This window comes from Danio aesculapii, chromosome 13 (assembly GCF_903798145.1).
Source record: "Danio aesculapii chromosome 13, fDanAes4.1, whole genome shotgun sequence".
Lineage (NCBI taxonomy): Eukaryota > Metazoa > Chordata > Actinopteri > Cypriniformes > Danionidae > Danio > Danio aesculapii.
Genome location: NC_079447.1, coordinates 18,714,656 through 18,735,194, shown reverse-complemented (window position 1 = coordinate 18,735,194; position 20,539 = coordinate 18,714,656). Strand labels below are relative to the sequence as shown.

Genomic DNA, 20,539 nt, shown 5'->3' with positions numbered 1-20,539 from the left:
TGAATAGATGCTAGAAAAGATGTCTTCTTCAGGTCAGGATTAAAGAAATGATTATCTATGTTTCGGTGAACACGTTATATCACAACACATCACTTTTGTTGATGTATGCACTGTATGAGCTTTTTGGACATGGATGTCACTTTAGAAACTAAAGACCCGATTCAGACGGACATGATTTAGATGCATTTAGATTTTTCTGTTTCTGTTTTCTTTTAATCCCTTTAAAAATATTTGGTTTTAAAAAAATATTAAAGGGATCACAATCCAATATATTATTATTATTATTATTATTATTATTTATTTTTATTATTATTATTATTATTATTACAGTTAATTTACCCTCGGGCCTTCATAAGACATCAGTCTGTCGCCAGGAACCATGACTATTGATTTGGACTTGTTTTAATGTGTTAACCATTGACCGCCATTATATGAATCACCAAGTATCACAGATTCAGCTAAAAATTGCTTTAATTTTCTTCTGAAGAAAAAAGACACCTACATCTTGGATCTGAGGGTGTTTCAACATTTATAAGTTACAGCAAATCATCATATTAAATGATTTCAAAGGATCACTATTGACCTTTTTCTTCACGTACGAGCGGTCACAGCCATCTTTTCAGCTCGAGACGTCCGGTCTTTTCCATTGATTTTTAAATGTTTGTAAACATTTTGATGTGGTTCAAACTTTTGACTGGTAGTGTGTAAATATATATACACACATACAGTAGCGTAAAACTGAAATACTTTGTAAAATTTCTTGTATGAGAGAGCTGCTATCAATGTCCCATGCGTTTAATTGTCTTCCTAAGATAATTGTAGACCTCTTATCAAATAGTTGACTATGAGGTGGACCGCCCTAATAATTATTCATGTCATTATACTGTACTGTTGTTACAGTAACTCTTTTTATTCATTTATTAATTTTCTTTTCGGCTTAGTACCTTTATTAATCTGAAGTTATGAACCGCCAACTTATCCAGCATATGTTTTACGCAGCGGATGCCCTTCCAGCTGTGACCCATCACTGGGAAACATCCATACACACTCATTCACACACATACACTAGGGACAATTTAGTTTGCCCTATTCGTTTATAGCACATGTCTTTGGACTTGTGAGGGGAAACCAAAGCACCCGGAGGAAACCCACACAAACACGGGTAGAACATGCAAACTCCCCACAGAAATGCCAACTGACCCAGCCAATGCTTGAACCAGCGACCTTCTTGCTGTGAGGCAAACATGCTACCCACTGCGCCAACCTTGCAGCCAACTCGTTTTATTTGAAAGATAAATTAATTTATATTTGCACTAGGCATAGGATGATAACCGGATTCAAGGTTTACCATGGTTTGAAAAATTTACAGTTTTAAAACTGCTTAAATTTTTTGTTATACTGTTCCTACAGTATCTGTAAGTTTTGTTTATTTATTTATTTATTTATTTATTTATTTATTTATTTTTTATTTATTTATTTTTTTTACATGTTTTTTTTGACTTTTATTTTTTTACGGCAGCAATCATTTATGCACCTACAATTGAAGTCAGAATTATTAGCCCCCCTGTTTATTTATTTCCCCAATTTCTGTTTAACGGAGAGAAGATATATATGTTTCAAGACACTTCTATACAGCTTAAAGTGACATTTAAAAGCTTAACCAGGCTAATTAGGTTAACTAGGTAGGTTAGGCTAATTAGGCAAGTTATTGTATAACAATGGTTTGTTCTGTACACTATCAGGAAATAAAATAGCTTAAAGGGGCTAATAATTTTGACCTTAAAATAGCTTTTAAAATTTTTAAAACTGCTTTTATTCTAGCCGAAATAAAACAAATAAGACTTTCTCCAGAAGAAAAAATATTATCAGACATACTGTGAAAATTTCCTTGCTCTGTTAAACATAATTTTTCTGACTTCAACTGTACACATGCTATAGACCTGAACAGTGCTGTGGCTTACTTTATATCCAAAGAAAAGAAAGATATCTAAAGATGACTTTTCAAGTTTTACAGAAATCTGTGTTTTTGAAACTAATAAAGATTGCAGACATCTATGATTTATTTTAATTATTTAGCCTGACTTATTTTCTGTTCCAAAATATAAAAAAATATATAAAATATTGTGTTCAATGGGGGAAAATGTGTTGTTTTTTTTACCCAGACGTTTAAAAAGAACATATTTTAGAGCATTAATCATAATACCATAAATTTGTGATATATTTATCCAAGATACCGGCCCATGCCTAATTTGCGCATACCTGATGTGTCCATAGAAAATGCGTTGTAAATTAAATTTATTAAATAGTTTATGCATCCAGTCTCCTCATTTACTGCAGTAAATTTGCACATAACCCTGAATAACTTTTCCACCATAACTGCACCTGTAACTTTATTATAATATTTCACAAGGTAGTGACGTTGCTTTAACAACCAGGCACCTTGTAAAAAGACTCTGCTTGGCTTTGAATTGTGGAACTGTAGCCTTTGGTAATATGCTTCCATGTGCCATAATCACTTACACAACTTCCAGAGTGTTTGAGGAGGATGAAGGCCATATTTCTTTTCTTTTTTCCTTCACGCTTTGTCCTCCGGCACTCTTGTGTGAAAGCACCTTTGGCCTGGCCTGAGCCCTGCAGTGAACACACACCTGGCTCACTGAGGAGAGACTGGGACTCATTCAGGCTTGGCATGTTGCACAGGGGTGCAGCATGTATGTCTTCCTCTGGGGAAAAAAACAACCAACAACAAAAAAAAAATGTTGGCGGTGTTGCTGTTGGTAGCACAAGCTTTTTGTGAGAGTTTCTGCTTTGTATATTGCTTTGTATAAGACTTTGCAATTGACAGACATAAAAAAACGTTTTTTAAAGCTAACTCTTATAGTTAACTAAACTTATCCGTTTTGTATATTTAGGGCCAACTTTTTAAAGTTTTTAAAAATTATTTTTAAGTTAGTTAGTTAGTTAGTTAGTTTTTTTTTGCATTTTACATACATAAATCTTTTTTTTAGTATTGTTGAGTAGCCGTTATCGTTTTTATATGTAAACTGATTTTAATATTTTAATTATTTTCTGTTTTAAATTTTTTTTTTTTTTTATCACAGAATTTTTATATACACTCACTGGCCACTTTATTAGGTACACTTTGCTAGTACCGGGTTGGACCCCCTTTTGCCTTCAGAACTGCCTTAATCCTTCATGGCATAGATTCAACAAGGTTGTGGAAATATTCCTCAGAGATTTTGGTCCATATTGACATGATAGCATCACACAGCTGCTGCAGATTTGTCGGCTGCACATCCATGATGCGAATCTCTCATTTCACCACATCCCAAAGGTGCTCTATTGGGTTGAGGTCGGGTGACTGTGGAGGTCATTTGAGCACAGTGAGCTCATTGCCATGTTCAAGAAACCAGTCTGAGATGATTCGCGCTTTATGACATGGCGCAGTATCCTGCTGGAAGTAGTCATCAGAAGATGGGTACACTGTGGTCATAAAGGGATGGACATGGTCAGCAATAATATTCAGGTAGGCTGTGGTGTTGCCACGATGCTTAATTGGTACTAATGGGCCCAAAGTGTGCCAAGAATAAATCCCTCATACCATTACACCACCACCACCAGCCTGAAACGTTGATACAATGCAGGATGGAACCATGCTTTCATGGTGTTGATGCCAAATTCTGACCCTACCATCCGAATGTTGCAGCAGAAATTGAGACTCATCAGACCAGGCGATGTTTTTCCAATCTTCTATTGTCCAATTTTGGTGCGCCTGTGCGAATTGTATCTTCAGTTTCTTGTTCTTAGCTGACAGGAGTGCCACACGGTGTGGTCTTCTGCTCCTGTAGCCCATACACCTAAATGTTTGAGAGTTGCGTACACCTCAAGTGCGTTCAGAGTTGCTCTTCTGCATACCTCAGTTGCAACTAGTTTGTAATGAATTTGAGTTACTGTTGTCTTTCCATCAGCTTGAACCTGTCTGGCCATTCTCCTCTGAGCTCTGGCATCAACAAGGCATTTGTGCCCAAAGAACTGCTGCTCACTGGATATTTTCTCGTTTTCTGATCATTCTCTGTAAATCCTAGAGATGATTGTGCATAAAAATCTCAGATCAGCAGTTTCTGAAATACTCAGACCAGCCTGTCTGGCACCAACAACCATGCCACGTTCAAACTCACGTAATTCCACTTTCTTCCCCATTCTGATGCTTGGTTTGAACTGCAGCTGATCGTCTTGAAATGCATTGAGTTTCTGCCTATGATTGGGTGATTAGAAATATGCGTTAACGAGCAGTTGGAAAGGTGTACCTAATAAAGTGGCCAGTGAGTGTATATTTTCATTTTATTACATTTTATAAAAATTGTAAAAGTTACAATAATTTTGTTTTGTGTGACTTTTATTAGTGCTTTTAATTAGCTTTATTTGTTTCTACAGTTTTAATATTATTTTTTTAAAGTTAAACTATTTTCAAGTTAAATCACCCTCAAAATGTTTTTATTTATTTATTTATTGTATTAAATGTATTTTGTAGCTTTTGTGAAGATTAAATCATTCTGCAGCACATCATAGCTCTCCTAAAATGCACTATTTTTTATTTGATTCTTGATTTGATGGGAAATATTACTGAGCCATGCGTTGGACAGATTTCGTGCAATGCACCCTATTGCTTGATCGAACAGCTCTGTGATATTACGAGCGCTGTTTTACATGTGTGCTCCCTGTTGACATTTTTACTTTATAATCACACAAACTCTATGCAACAGGCACGAAACCCGCATCGTGTTTTTGTGCGTCTTTTGTTTTTGATCGCCCGCCATTCCAAAAACAAAAGCAGAATCACACATTTTATCACCTTCTCCCCCCATGGCCATTTCAGCATGCATTTCTCTTTCATCCTCCTCGAAATTGAAAACGCATGGCGGTGAGGACAGGCCGTTCGAGTGTGCGCTCCAGCGGTGCACCTGCTTTTCATTTCCCAACTTAAAAGGCGTTCCTATCAAAAGGAGGAGAAAAACAATCGTTCTGGCTTCATCCTGACACAAAGAGCTCGCTTTTCCGCAGGTCAACCCTTCACTCAATGCGGTTTCGCTGAAGGCGAGTCGCTGTTGATTCTCTTTGCCACATTTGCCCGTTTTATGCCACCTCTGCTTTGTTGCGTTTTATTTACTTTCCACTGGAAATTGAGTTTGCACTATCATGGCACTGTTTGCTTGTTAAATTAACTGTTAACTTGTGGTGTTGTTGCCAGTAACATCCATTTCTTAAGAAAGAATGAGAGGGTTTACGGTAACTCAAAAATAGCGAGCCAACTGTGGAGCCAATCGTTTGTTCATTCTTTTGCTAAAACAACAGAAAAGAAGAAACAAAAAAGAAATTAGCATCTAATTGTCATGGCGACAAACCCGCACAGAGTTTTGTTGTAGTTACCTGATATTTTACAAGGCCCGCGTTTGTGTTTACAGAAACAACACTGCTATTTTCTTAAGGCTTTATGGTGTCTTAGGCTTGAGCGGCTGCCAGGCGGTTTGTGTTCTAGGCATTTCTTTACGCTCCCTCCCTTTACACACTGACTGTTGTAAACGTTTGCCTGTGAAAGGAAATGATTGGGATTCTCTTTAGTGTCTTGACAGCTAGATTATCTGTTATTGTATTTTATAAATTGTTTTAAATTAGATTCAGACAGCAGATATGCTTCACCTCTGAATTCATTAACTCACTCATTCATTCATTCATTCATTCATTCATTCATTCATTCACCTTCAGCTCAGTCTCTATTTCAAAGGTCGCCACATCCGAATGAGCCACCAACTATTCCAGCATATGCCCTTGCAACCGCAACCCAGTACTGGGAAACACCCATACATACTCATTCACACACACACACACATACACTCATACAATAAGGCCAATTTAGGTTATCCAATTCACATATACCGCATGTCTTTGGACTGTGGGGGAAACCGGAGCACCTGGGAGAAACCCACGCAAACATAGAGAGAACATGCAAATCCCACACAAAAAGGCCATCTTTAATTGAGATTTTCTGCTTGTTTTCAGTAGATTTATCAGATTATGTGATTTTGAGGTAATGGACGTGGCTAATGCTGCTCCAACTGTCAGTTTTGACAACAAACAAAAAATAGTGAACAGGAGGAGTCTGTTAGGTTGTAATAACTCTTTTAAAACCCCTTTCCCGAACTTTCTGAATGAAATGCCTACTTTTTTACACCCATTCAGCTCACAGTAGAAAAAACGAGCCACGCCCACTGTTTGCTCATTAAAAATTCTGTTTCTCTAGGAACTGCGTCATAATACAAAAAAAAAGACGATTGCAGCTTCCGGTTTATGGTGACTTTAAAAAATTTACCTACTCAAAGAAAACGCATCTTGAATGTATGCAGAAATAAAATTATTCATTGAGTTTACTAAATTTCTTTTAAGGTAAGTGATTGTAAATGAAACGAAAAAAATGGGCTGAATTTAAACAAACAAATCAAGTTAAACATTTCTAAATTTCCTATGTTCAAACTCAGCCCATATAAATAGTTTGCAACCACTTTCCTTAAAAGTTGTAAATCCAATGAATCAATATGTTTCAGCATATCAAACAAATCTCAAATCACTGACCCCGAAAACAACAGGAGCATTTAGAACAAATACACAAAAGGATGTTCATAATATTGATTGTTTTGAGCACTTTATTGAGTGAGTTCTAAAACACATTGGTCATTAAATTCACACGCTCAACAGAAATGGCTGTGATTGACTTTAGCAATCAGCGCTGTTCATCGAGTGGTGACATGGACACTGAAGCATTTGAAAGCCGTGTCTATCAGTGGATCCATGAGCGACTGTCTATACCTTCTCATAAACAGATTCTCTGGTAGTTGTGCTGGAGAAAAATTGTTCTGTGCTTATGTTTGGATTCACAAGTATCACAGTAACAGCTGAGAGAGGAGAGGAAATGTTACCTCACAGACATGCAACCAGGTCAAAGGTCCACACTGAGCTGAGATATAGAATTAGAGCTTTACAGCCAGCCTTGATATTCTAGCTATTGCAGAAATCGTATTCAAGGAGAACTTTTTTCCCCGCTAATGATGATGACAAAGGAGTTAGTGGCTTGAAAGTGAACCAATGCAACAGCCAGAACATGCAGCAAATGGGTCAAGATGTACCTTAATGCCAGTCACAAATGACGCATTGGCAATTTAAAGAATTGTTATGGAAATCAGTGCTTAGAATCTGATCTGCTGTCCCTAAACAAAACAGAAACAAGGAACCTAAACACCTAGTGCAATTCAGCATAAAAATGATTTCTGCCATTTCTCCATGAATGCAGTAAATCAGAGTGAAATTGAGCTGTCTGTCTGTATCGTTGGACTAATAAATCAAATTAGAGAATGGGAAATGACGGTTGTAAACAAGAAATTATCGTTTAATTGCTGTGCATGACGTCTTGTGTTGTTTATGTCTAATAACAATAATACTGAGCTGTTGAATTCGGGTCTGTTTCAGGCTCTGGAGAGCATCTGATTCGCACCATGTTGGCCAGAGAGTGTTCAACTGCCATGCAGGCTGAAAACGCACACCAGGCCCTTCTGGAGGCTATGCAAAACAAATTCATCAGTGAGTGACTTTTTTATTTTCTCTCTCTCTTTCAGCAGGCTAGCATCACTTCACCACAGTTTGTGTGAGTAAGAGCAGCCCTGAGCTAAAACTGAACAACAAAATCGTTAACAACTTGCTTGACTGGAAATGAGAGCTCCAAAAATTCGGCAGCCGCAACACTTTTTTTCTGTTTGTTTGGATTTGTGGATCAATAACATTCTTTTGAATGGGCTCCACAAGTTTTTGGTTAAATCATATTTCTGTGGCCACAGTTATTTTCAGATGCCATAAATACTCTGTTGACAGTGTATTTGAAGATGTCGCTTGCTTTCATGTTGAGAAGCTTTGCTCATTCGGTTCCTTTTTCGAGGCTTGTGAAATCGGGTGGCCGCTTGGATTTCACATTGAATATAACACACTAACTACATGTGGTGGGAATATTTGCTGGTTTTGGCCTGTGACCTTTATAGTTTTGTTGCACGGAAATCCACAACTTCTGGATATTTTCTTATTTGTTTTGAGCATTGTGCATTGGAGCAAAGCTTGGTTAATGAACATTAGTTTGACATGCATAAATCAACATAAATGCCCAATTAAAAATTAAGGGAATATTTTATTCAAATTAAACTGGGTAATATACAGTCTGCACAAGTGATCAGATTTTATATGGACCTTCTAGTGTCCTATCTAGGCATGTGACAATAACCGTTTTCAAGGTATACCGTGGTTTGGAAAAGTCAAGGTATTAAAACCGTGAGAATTTTCTGCTATACCGTCCTAAGGTTTGTGTACGATTCGATTTTTGTGATACAGTTTTGAATTGTAAAGAAATATGTGTTTTTGTAACTAATGAAGGCGGCAGAAGTCAACGATTCATTTGAATTATTTAGCCTGACATGTTTACTGCTCCAAAATATTTAAAATGTTTCTTAAAATAAAAAAATATTGTGTTCAAAGGGAAAAAGGTTTTGTTTTTTACGCAGAGATTCAAAAAGAATATATTTTAGAGCACTAATCACAATACCGCAAAACCGTAATATTTTTTGCCCAGGTTATCATACTGTTACCCCTGGCTAGTCCTATCTAAATGCAATGCGATAAGATTTTATCAACATAATAATACAAATCCCAGCCAGCAGAATAATGTGTTTGCAGGTTCCCGATTTAAACAGACAGCAATCAATAGTTTGCTCACAAAGTTCAGTTCATAGTTTGAAATTCTTGTGTATTATAAGATTTTGTCAATATCTGAGGTAATAATTAGTCATTATGGTCAGGACCTGAACTTTTTAGTGATAGCTCATGGTAAATGAAATTTTTTTTATCACCTTTACATGGTTTTAAACACGTTTCAATTTCTTTCTTTTGTTGAACATGAAAAAAGATATTTTGAAAAATTTTGGAAAATTTTTGTAGGTCTGTTACACTTTAGTTTCTAAGTAATTGCTAAAAACAAATATCTTCTTTTTTTTTGTTGAATGGAAGACATAAACACAAACATGTTTGGAACCACTCAAAGGTTAGTATATGATGTCATGATGTTTGGGTGAACTCTCCCTTTAACACTTGCCAAGTGCCAGATTCATGTAAAAATTGGCATAGGCGAGTATTACAGTACTACAGTGTTATTCATCAATTAAACTGTCATTTTTAAATTAATTTAACCAGTACATGCAAACTTTATATAGACCATTTTGAGGGATGTAAACAATAACAACGGTCCCAACGTATTTCCTGTTTTACATTTTTAATTTCTATAGCTTGCAAGAATCCAAAAAGAGTCACATATAGATAAATACTGTTATAATAGCTATTTTAACATTAAGTTATGATTGAATTGTCTCTTGTTACAGGTATGAAATAGTTTGATAATATTAAAGCAAGAAATGTTCATGGGCCAATGACATCACCACATTGAAATGGTCTATAGTTTTAGCTCAACTATCAAATTGCAAAGATTGTGTAGTAACTATATACAATTGTAAAGCATACATTTTAAAAAGCAACATGGACCTTACCAAGTTCATAAAATGGTTTATAAATCCATTGTCATCATACAAGAAATATTTAAGGAGACCTTTCCCTGATGTTTCCTGCTAAAATAAGAGCTGTATTTTTGAAAGCTAATCTAGAAACAATCAATTGTTCTTCAAAATGTTACTTTAAAACAATAATATGATTGCGCTGTTTACATGAGTTGCTTTTGGAATGTTCCTTTCATGATCCCATTTTACATGTTGCAGCACATCATTCGATTAACGTCATTGCGTCACCACGCCATCCGATCTTTCTTCCGGATTTTCATGTAATTTCGGGTGTTTCGTCCTTAATTTGTCGACTTTTGTCAACTGCAATTTGACACTTTCATTCAAGAACATTTCATGCATGCCCCCCGTGACAAATGAGATTTGGATGCAAGTATAAACTGATGGAAGAGTGTTGTTTTAATGGAATTTGATACCACATGCCATATGGGGAAAAAAGGTGTCTGTGGTCCTTCATTGACTCTGTAGGTGCAGAGAATAGCGTCAAACAGCCGTGTGTGTATAGACTATCCTTTCGCCAAATTGCGGTGAAAATCCTGCACAACGGTAATAGTTTGATTGCAGTGTCTGTCTGTACTGCACTTCAATAATGCGACCAAAATCGGTATACTCCACATCTTAATTCCATTTCTGTTTAGTTCGATTATGACTTTAGTCGGATTAAGGTAATCAAAAGTTGCTTTTTACATAGTACATTTTTGATCAGATTATTGTCTCAAACGTATTAAAATTGGATTATTCGTGTCCACGTAAACATACTCGTTGTTTATATCTATTGGGGAAAAAATTGTTCATTCTAAACTTTTATTCAAATATTGTGGAAACCAAAACATTACCTGAAATGATCCTTAGGCTGATCGCCACAAAAATACACTCAAGTAAATATATATTTAAATATGTGCCCTTTATTTTTAATTTAATGGATAGGATGTTGTTGTTTTTTACTAAACAACTAAATTAATGGATATATATATGCAAGGTTCAGTGACTGACCAATCAGAGCAAAGTATATTCAGTAAATGTGATCAAACTAGGTAGAGGCTTATAGATGAACCAGAAAGAGAAGAATAAAAGGCCTTTTAATGCAATACTGGATAAAGATCTCCTTTAAAACGTCTTTTGAAGTAGCATTAAGACTGTGTTCTGTGTGAAGGCCATCCAGAATTTCATCAAAGGGTTTTAATTAAGAGGTGTTATAAAAAAAAGAGCTGTTTTGCACAAAACAAGCGTAACACTACATGCTGTGCAAAATCAATATCTGGCTCTAATGAAAGCGAACACCTACAGTATCTGAGGTGAAACTTAAAACTCTTTGTATTTTGCTTGAGTGCTTTAAATCTCATCTACGTCCAGCACTCCTTTTGCTTTAGAGATGCAATCATTGGAATGGGCTTGGAGCCTGTTTTTCAGGTTAAAAAAAACTTCTCTTTTTTTCAATTTGGAAAAGTATGAGCATTTTGCTTGCTTTCTCAACAGAGTCCCTTTATCAGAGCTCCGTGAGGGGTTACAGAAATAACTCATTCCATCATTAACCTATTAAAGAGCGAAAAGTGGCTCTGCTCCCAATTTTTCTCATTTGGTTAATAAAACAAAAGCTTTGGAAAGAATAATTGTTTTCAGTCGTTTAGGTTGGCAGAGGAAAGTACGGAAATGTACGGCTTTTCCGCTCATTTCATTAACTTCTCAGAACGGAGCAGAACTAATAAATCATTGACAGAATGGTTGGATTTTTCTTAGATGTCTCCAACTTGCTTTCATTTCTACTTCACGTCTAAATAGACTGATTGTAGTGGAAGGAGGGTCACGGTTGAAATCATGTGGGCTTGTTTGTGTTTAAGGTTCGCCGTTTCTGGCTGGCGAGGACTGTGTTCTGGGTGGGGTGATTGTTCTGAGGTGCTGCACATGTGGAGAAGCCCAGCGCTCTGAAGACATCCAGGCTCTGCTGGGTACGTGATGCTCTGAAACGGAGTCCAGTTCTATGATGATGCTTGATGGTGCGCTGAAGAACATCAATTGAAATAGAATGGAGTGAATTCTGAGAAATGGAAAAAATCAATCATTTAATTTAATTTTGAGTTATATAAAGTTATTTTAGGTGGTTTATTCAGCTGTGGTGACTCCTGATAAATAAGGGAATAAGCCAAAGCAGAATGAATGAATGAATGAATAAAAATAGTGATTTTTATAAAATAATGTTACATTGATACCCCCCTCCAAAAAAAATAAAACAATGTTGTTTATTCCTATGAGGCAAAACTTAAGCCGTTACTCTAGCTTTGAATATTACATGGTCTTTGAAAATTGATCTGATCCAGTGCTGTATTTTTATTATTTCACTTTGTGTGTAGTGAACTAATATAACACACAAGTTTCAATTTTTGAAACAATTTATTAAAATAAATAGACTTTCCCTCGATATTCACATTTTTGGTACATACCTGTAAATAGAGTTGAAGTAGAATTATTAGCCCCTAGTATATTTTTCCCCAATTTCTGAACACAAAAGAAAAACACACACAAAAATTTTTAACTCATTTCTAAACATAATAGTTTTAATAACTCATTTCTAATAACAAATTTCTTTTATCTTTGCCATGATGGCAGTACATAATATTTGACTAGATATTTTTCAAGATACTAGCATTCAGATTAAAGTGACATTTTATTAGTTAAATTAGTTAATTAAAGTGCAGTTGGTTAATTAGGTTAACTAGGCAAGTTAGGGTGATTAGGCAAGTCAATGTATAACGATTTTTTGTTCTGTAGACAAGGGGAAAAAATATTGCTTAAGAAGGCTAATAATACCTTAAATGGTTTTCAAAAATAAAAACTACTTTTATTGTATTAGATATAAAACAAATAACAGTTTCTCCTGAAGAAAAAAATATATGAAATACTGTGAATAATGCCTTGCTCTGTTAACCATCTGTAGGAAATATATAATAAAAATACACAAGAGGCCTAATAATTGTGACTTCAACTAAATATGATTTTTTTTTTTTTTTCATACATTGAAACAAGAATGTTTTGTGGAGGACTTTTAAAGCACATCTGTGTCACTGAAGATTCTCTGAAAGCTATTCATAACCTTGTTTTTTTTTCTCTCTCTCTCCTCCATTCTTTCTTTCTGATGCCTCCTTCACATTCTTGTCTAAAGATGCTGACTATTTTTCCAGGCGTCTTTGTTTAAACATTCAGGGATAAACATGGCAGCTCCCTACATTCACAAATAGCACTATAAACAGGTCTCAAAGTGTGGTCTGCTCTCACAGAATAGAGGCATTGTTATCATTTGAGCTGACACTCAGTTGAAGAAGATCTAAAAAAAAAAATCACCTTTTTTTAATATGTTAATCAAGTTCTTCACTTCAATCTGTAGGTTGTTTTAAGTGGGTTTTCATTAATGAGTACAATTAAACATTGCGATTAGTATTACTTGAGATTTATCATTTTAAAATTTTTTCTTATTCTTACTGTAGTTTTTAACTCATTAATAAAAATCAACTATTTTAGAAGGTGTTGGATATTCCTGGATTTTTAGTTGCCACATCTTACAATCATTCTGTGTCTTTCTTATTGACAGTGGAGTTTCTATGGAGCCACACCACAGAGAGCATGTGTGTGGGATACATGTCTGCTCAGGACAGTAAGGCCAGGGTAAGAATTTCATCCATTTATTCATTTAACATTAATCTGGTCAGTTAACATATTATTGTCTTAAATTAGCCATGTGATTTCAGGCATCATGTATGTCTAGCAACTATGCTGCGTCATGAATTGCATGTCACAATATACTCCCCTGCCCATTTTTTAGGTAAACCTTACCAAGTATGTTGTCAGACTACCTTTTATCTTTTTAGTCACATCAAATAAAGAAAGTGCTGGAAATTTCGCTTCATATTGATAGTATAGAATTATAGTACGCAGTTGCTGCAGATTTGTTGGCTCCAAATCTATATGTGAATCTTCATTCTACTACACCCCAGAAGTGCTCTATTAGATGGAGATCTGGTGACTGTAGAGGCTATTGGAATCTAGTAAACTAACTAACCAGACTGAGAGGATTTAAGCTTTGAGACGTTGTGTTGTCTTCCTGGAGTTGGCCATGCTGTAGTCATACAGTAAAGATGGGGTAGATGATTTGCTTAAAAAACAATATTTCTTAGGCTGGTTGAAAGTCTCTCATGTCTCTATCACTCATTAAGTTAAGTGATCTAAATGTAAAGGATTTGTATCTATATCATCAGTGTAAGGCATGTTTTCACCTGTCATCTGAATGTTGCTGCAGAAACTGAGACTCATCAGTAGGGTCAGACAGAATCTGCGGACATTTTTTGCTATTTCTGCGCAGAATTTTATAAAAAATCTGCAGATTTATGCGGAATGATTTTGTGAGTATTATAACTATAAATTTTGTATATGAAATAAAAAATAACACCCTTTTAACTTTTATTTAATGTTTACAATGAAAATCCAATTAGATCCACTTATTTGGCAAAAAAAATAAAATTCTTATTATGGAAAACGCTACGGTTACTAAAGTAACCCTTCGTTCCCCGAGGGGGGGAACGGAAATGCTATGTGGAAACTTCCACTATGGGGGATTTCGTCAGAATCCAATCATCTGAAAGAGTATAAAAACGGGCCAATGAAATGCCAATGAGTTGGCAGCGTCAGCGTGCACAGCTGGCGTCAATGACAATCAGTCATGCTATAAAGACGCAGCCAGTGCCATGCTCGACATCCTTTTCTAGCTGAAGAGACTTTCACGCTCAACAGCTAAGGGACAATCGTTGTGGCGAAGGAACATAGCATTTCCGTTCCCCCCCTCGGGGAACGAAGGGTTACTTTAGTAACCGTAGCGTTCCCCTTCGGATGGGGAACTCCAATGCTATGTGGAAACTTCCACTATGGGGAAATCTATGGAAAACGCCACAACGAAAGAACCTTACTGCGTCCCTGGCGAAGGGTGTGCCACGCAGTAGAGCGAGCGCACCTACAACGCCCCGAGACACAGTCTTCCAACGTGTCCCCTGGCCCTCACTTACCTGTTCAGAACAGTTATGTTTTTCGGGGAGTCGCAATAACCCAGTAAAATAGGTTTTGATACGACAGTACGTTGGGAAAGCGTTCAGTCCCGATAGGGAGGACGCTGCGGAGCTCACCTGTTACCCAGAAGGGAGACCTGGTGACAACCTATGGACTAGCCCAGAGATGGGGAGTCCTTGCATAAGGATGGTTAGCGGGGAGGGAAGACACGAGCCTGCCCTAGAAGGGGGGACTATACCGTGGCTGAGTGAACGTATGGGATCGCCAGCGGGGATCACACATAGCAGGCACCTATACCCAGAACGCGGGCTGACCAGCGGGCATGCCGACAACGTAACGGGCCAACACCTGACTCCTCCGCTGAGTCAGGTGCTGGGGGCCTCGGAGGAACTCTGCAGGGTTCGCCAAAGAAATGGGGAACTAAACTGACAAAGCTGAAAAAGCGCACGTATCTCCGGGTTAGGGAGAGTGGCGCAGCAAGCGTGTTTCGACACCTCAACCGAATCGTTTCCTCAATCACCAAGGGTTGCCTAATACCCTTGAGGAAACCGGCTCCACTCGCAGATTGTAAAATTGCAAATGTATTGGGTGTCACCCAACCCGTAGCTCTACAAATGTCTGTCAGAGAGGCGCCGCGTGCTAACGCACAGGAGGATGCGATGCTCCGTAGTGGAGTGCGCTCTCACCCCCGGGGGACACGGCTCACCCTGGCCCAAAGGCGAGGGAGATGGCATCCACTATCCAGTGGGCCAACCTCTGTTTAGATACGGCACTTCCCATCTGCCGACCACTGTAATGGACAAAGAGCTGGTCAGAGTATCTAAGGCTCTGAGTGTGGTCCCCATATATTCGCAAGCGCGAATCAGGACACAACAATGAAAGGGCTGGGTCTGCCTCCTCCGCGGGCAGCGCTTGCAGGCTCACTACCTGATTGTTAAACGGCGTGGTAGGAACCTTGGGCACGAATTCTAGGCACGAGTCACTGACCGAAAATGCCTCCAGGTACCTAACCCTCTTAACCGATGCCAACACGACCAGCAGAGCTGTCTTCAAGGACAGAAATCTCAAGGATACTGAGTCGAGTGGTTCGAAGGGATCCCCACGTAGGCTCGTAGCACTACCGCGAGATCTCAAGAGGGTATGAGAGGGGGGCGGGGAGGAAACATCCGCCTAGCACCTCTGAGGAACTGGATGATGAGGTTATGCCTCCCCACGGTGCCGCCATCCACGCATCATGATGAGCGGAGATGGCGGCCACGTAAACCCTCAGTGTGGAGCGCGACAGCCTTCGCTCCACCTGTCCTGAAGGAAAGAAAGCACAACACTGATCTGGCAAGATCGGGGGTCTTCTCGGCGAGAAGCGCACCACTCAGTGAATAGACTCCACTCCAGGGCGTAGGCATGCCTCGTAGAGGGTGCACTAGCCTGAGTGATGGTATTAACCACCGCCACCGGTAGGTTACCCAAGTCTTCCTCGTCGCGTCTTATGGACCCCACGTGGAGGTTCCACAGAACTAAGCGAGGGTGCCAGATGGTGCCCTGTCCCTGAGAGAGTAGGTCCTCTCTCAAAGGGACTCGCCAGGGGGGGCGTCGCGAGGAGGGAGAGTTCTGATATCCAGGTCCGGTTGGGCCAGGGGCGCAACTAGCAAGACCTGCCCCTCGTCCTCCCTGACCTTGCACAGAAACTGCGTGAGTAGGCTCACTGGGGGGAGTGCATACTTACGCATGACTCGGGGTGGAGTCGCCATTCTACCGGGGAAGGAGCTGCCGTGAGAGCCTGTTGGCCGCACGGTTGAGCCCATCCGGGGTGTGAATAGCAAGCAGCGACTTCAGCCGCGTATGACTTTAGAGGAGCAGACGGCGAGCGAGCTGAGACATGCAGCGGGAGCGTATACCCCCATCCGGATGGAACACGCTACCGCGGCCGTGCTGTCCATCCTGACCAGCACGTGTTGCTCCCTCAGCACCGGTAAAAAGCGGCGCAGAGCGAGAAACACTGCCAACAGCTCTAGGCAGTTGATATGCCAATGCAGCTGGGTTCCCCTCCACAGGTCCGCAGCAGCATGCCCGCTACACACGGCCCCCCACCCCATACTGGAGGCATCTGCCGAAACGACAGCCTGCCTGGACGCCTGACCTAGGGGCACACTGGCCCGTAGGAAGAAGGGGTCCTTTCCAGGGGGTGCGGGTGTGGTGACACAGCGCAGTGACAGTCACTCGGTGTGTGCCCACGTGCCATGCGCGTCTGGGGACCCGATCGTGAAGCCAATGCTGTAGTGGTCTCATATGGAGCAATCCGAGCGGCGTGGCCGCGGCTACGGATGCCATATGCCCCAGGAGCCTCTGAAATAATTTCAGGGGGACCACTTTTTTTTCCTGTCAAACTCTCTCAGACAGTTCAGCATTACCTCGGCGCGCTCTCGTGAGAGGCGCGCCTCCATAGTGATCGAGTCCAGCTCCAACCAGAGAAAGGAGATGCTCTGCACGGAGGCGAGCTTGCTCTTTTCTCGGTTGACCTGAAACCCCAACGGGCGGAGGTGCCGGAGCACCTTGTCTCTGTGCATAATCAATTGCTCCCGAGAGTGGGCTAAAAATCAACCAGTCATCGAAATAATTGAGCGTGCGGATGCCGGCGAGCCGAAGGGGCGCGAGGGCACCCTCCGCGAGCTTGGTGAAAACTTGCGGAGACAGAGGGAGCCCGAAGGGGAGGACCTTGTATTGCCACGCTCGACCTTCAAACGCAAACCGCAGAAACTGCCGGTGGCGTGGAAGTGTGGAGATATGAAAATACGCGTCCTTCAGATCTATTGCTGCAAACCAATCCTGAGGACGAACGCATCGCGTGATGCGCATCTGCGTAAGCATTTCGGAGCGCAGCCAGTGAAGGCAGCGGTTCAAAATGTGCAGATATAGGATTGGCCATAGCCCACCGCTTTTTTTTTTTTTTTTTTTTTTTTTTGGGGGGGCACGATGAAGTGCGGGCTGTAAAACCCGCGCTCCATCTCGGCTGGAGGGCCGGCTCGATTGCATCCTTCGCCAGGAGGACAGCAATCTCCTCTCGCAAGACAGGGGCGGACGCAGGACTGACCCTGGTCGCCCGTGAACCTGGGAGGCCGTTTAGCGAACTGAATCGCATAGCCGAGTCTGGTCGTATGGATGAGCCATTGCGATGGGCTGGCCCGCGCTAACCAGGCAGGCAGAGCCCCCGCAAATGGTCCCACCCGCACGATCGCTGACGTGCCAGCGGCGGGGCAGCGTGGAGTGAGTGGGCTCATCCGGGGAGCGCTGGGGTCCCACAGGAGAGCAGGAGAGGAGATGTTCTCGTCTCTCACTCAAACTCCAGGAGAGGGGCTGGGAGTGGAGAGAAAGGAGACCGTTCTCTCGTGCTCCATGAGCCATTGGCGAAATGCACCGATCCTGCGAGCTGGAAGGCATAGCGTCCCAGACTGGCAGTGTTCGGGCTGTCACATCCGGAGGAGGGGAAAAGTGCTCTTTCACTGAGGATTTTGATGGCGTTTTTTTTTTTTTTTTTTTACGCCTTTAAATAACGTGCCCCGCCCTCCAGCGGGGAAAGAGCAAATTCCCTCCTCCCCAGATGGCCCGCCTCAGGGACGCTTCGCGGTCCGTTTTACCGAACTTAGCGGCGCCCTGGGCGAGGGACGCTGGTTGCCTGCGCGATGCTCGGCGCAGCCGCGTGGCCGGAGGCGCAGGCGGGGCGGCGAAGCAAAGCTGCGGGCGGGCGTCCTCGGCGAAAAAGCAGCGGATGTGGATGGCTCGGCGGGGGGGAGCGGTCATACAATCCCGCCGATAGAGACCTCGCCCATCGCCTCCGACTGCTCTTTCACCGGCGTGAATTCCTGGGCGAATTCACTGCCAGTGTCGCCGAACAGGCCAGCCTGGGAAATGGGTGAGTTAAGAAAGCGAACTTTGTCAACGTCACGCACATCACCAGGTTTAGCCTGAGGTGGCATTCCTGGATCACGGATGTGATCATCGTCCTTCCCAGGGCACACACAGCCGACTTTTTTTTTTTTTTTTTTTTTTTGTAAGAGCATAGTCGGTTGCGGTGCGGAGCGCATGCTCAGTCCTGGGTCAGAACCATCCTCGCGCAGCCGGGCCAGCGCCTGCGCTTGGTAGCGCTGGTAGGTGGCCATAGCGTGCATGGTGAGGGGGAAGGCGCACGCAGCACACTGCGTGAGCCTACTGTGCCCAACCAGGAAGAAGGGGATGGGGAGGCTTAGAAGGTCTCGCCTTCATCCTCCACATCACACCCCTCTAATCGGTCCGGCCGCGGAGCTGGGGGATAAACCATCTCCAGAGCCACGGCCGAAGCAGCCTGGGGAAGCACAGCTGCAAAGTCTGCTTCTGGATTCGACGCCGCGCTCAAAGTCCCAGAGGGAGCGAGCGGGTTCGAATCCTCGTCAGACCTTGACAGCCCAACCTCCAAGGATGGTGAGGATGGAAGCGCACGCAGATCGGGCAGAAAAAAAGTGCCCTCAGGACAGCGTGAGTTTACTGTGCACTTCCGGGAAGAAGGGGACGGGAGGCTTTGAAGGTCTTGCCTCCTTATATCCTCCACATACACCCCTCTAGTCGGTCCGGCCGCGGGGCTGGGGGATAAACCATCACCAGACCCACGGCCGAAGCAGCCCGAGAAAGCACGGCCATCATGTCTGCTTTTTAGATGCTAACGCCGCGCTCTCCACCCCGGAGGGAGGGAGCGAGCGGGCTCGCATCCTCATCAGACAATGACAGCCCATCCTCCGATGCAGCGATGGACATCTGACCCCCGGTGTCATCAGGTGAGAGAGCGACCATCCAAGGACGGAGCGCTTCTCTTCACCTGAAGCTTGGATGGAGCGCGTGGAGGAGCGAGAGGTCCACGGCCCGGGGGCGGCGGATTTACTCTCACTGAAACCCTCAGATCTGCCCGAGTGCCAACCGCAGTGCGGGGGACAACTGGGGTGGGTGGCTCTTTTGCAAGAGCGAGCCGCGATCTTAACTGCGCAACAGACATGACATCAGTGATGGCATGCACTGCCCGCGAGCACCGCATTAACATGCTGGACCCCCAGACATGAAACGCTGTGCTCGTGCCCATCATCCGGGGATAGGAAACCACCGCATCCAGAAACGCACGGTCGGAGTGACGTCTTGAAAAAGACGCGCTGCACGACCGTGTTGCTCTTTTAGGAAAGCTTTTTTCCTATATACAAACCGCTCTTGGAGGACCGGACCCAAAGGACGCCAGGCAAGGGAGAAATACCCAGCTCGACCATCTGCCACTGCGTATACGCGCTCTGGACCGGGAGAAGCTGCTTCTCGATCTCTCTCTGTAGACACAGGTTGGAGATACCCTCAAAGACTCTCTCAGAAGCTTCGTGAAAGGCTCTGAAAGCGAAAGGAAGGATGTCGAGCATGGCACTGGCTGCGTCTTTATAGCATGACTGATTGTCATTGACGCCAGCTGTGCACGCTGACGCTGCCAACTCATTGGCATTTCATTGGCCCGTTTTTATACTCTTTCAGATGATTGGATTCTGACGAAATCCCCCATAGTGGAAGTTTCCACATAGCATTGGAGTTCCCCATCCGAAGGGGAACCTGGAAAAGTCATGGAATTGTGACATGGCATTTTCCAGGCTTGGAAAAGTTTTGGAAAAACAAAAAAACCCAAAGTTTTGGAAAAGTCATGGAAATTGCATTTAGTCATTTAGCAGACATTTTTGTCCAAAGCAACTTTAGCTGCGGTCACACTAGAGCTTGTGCTTGCAAAATTATGTCGTACGGTGCTGCAAAAAGGGATGTGGTTAAACAATATGATTAGACATTAA

General features: G+C 42.0%; 1 protein-coding gene across 1 annotated transcript in view; it reads left to right on the top strand.

Moving 5' to 3' along the window:
* The window catches only part of tasp1 (taspase, threonine aspartase, 1), a 56,998-nt gene that overhangs the window by 27,602 nt on the left and 8,857 nt on the right, over positions 1-20,539 (top strand). Inside the window, exons 11-13 of the mRNA XM_056471544.1 lie at positions 7,519-7,629; positions 11,495-11,602; positions 13,240-13,313. Of these exons, the coding sequence (XP_056327519.1) occupies positions 7,519-7,629; positions 11,495-11,602; positions 13,240-13,313 (293 nt within the window). The remainder of the gene's footprint in view (positions 1-7,518; positions 7,630-11,494; positions 11,603-13,239; positions 13,314-20,539) is intronic.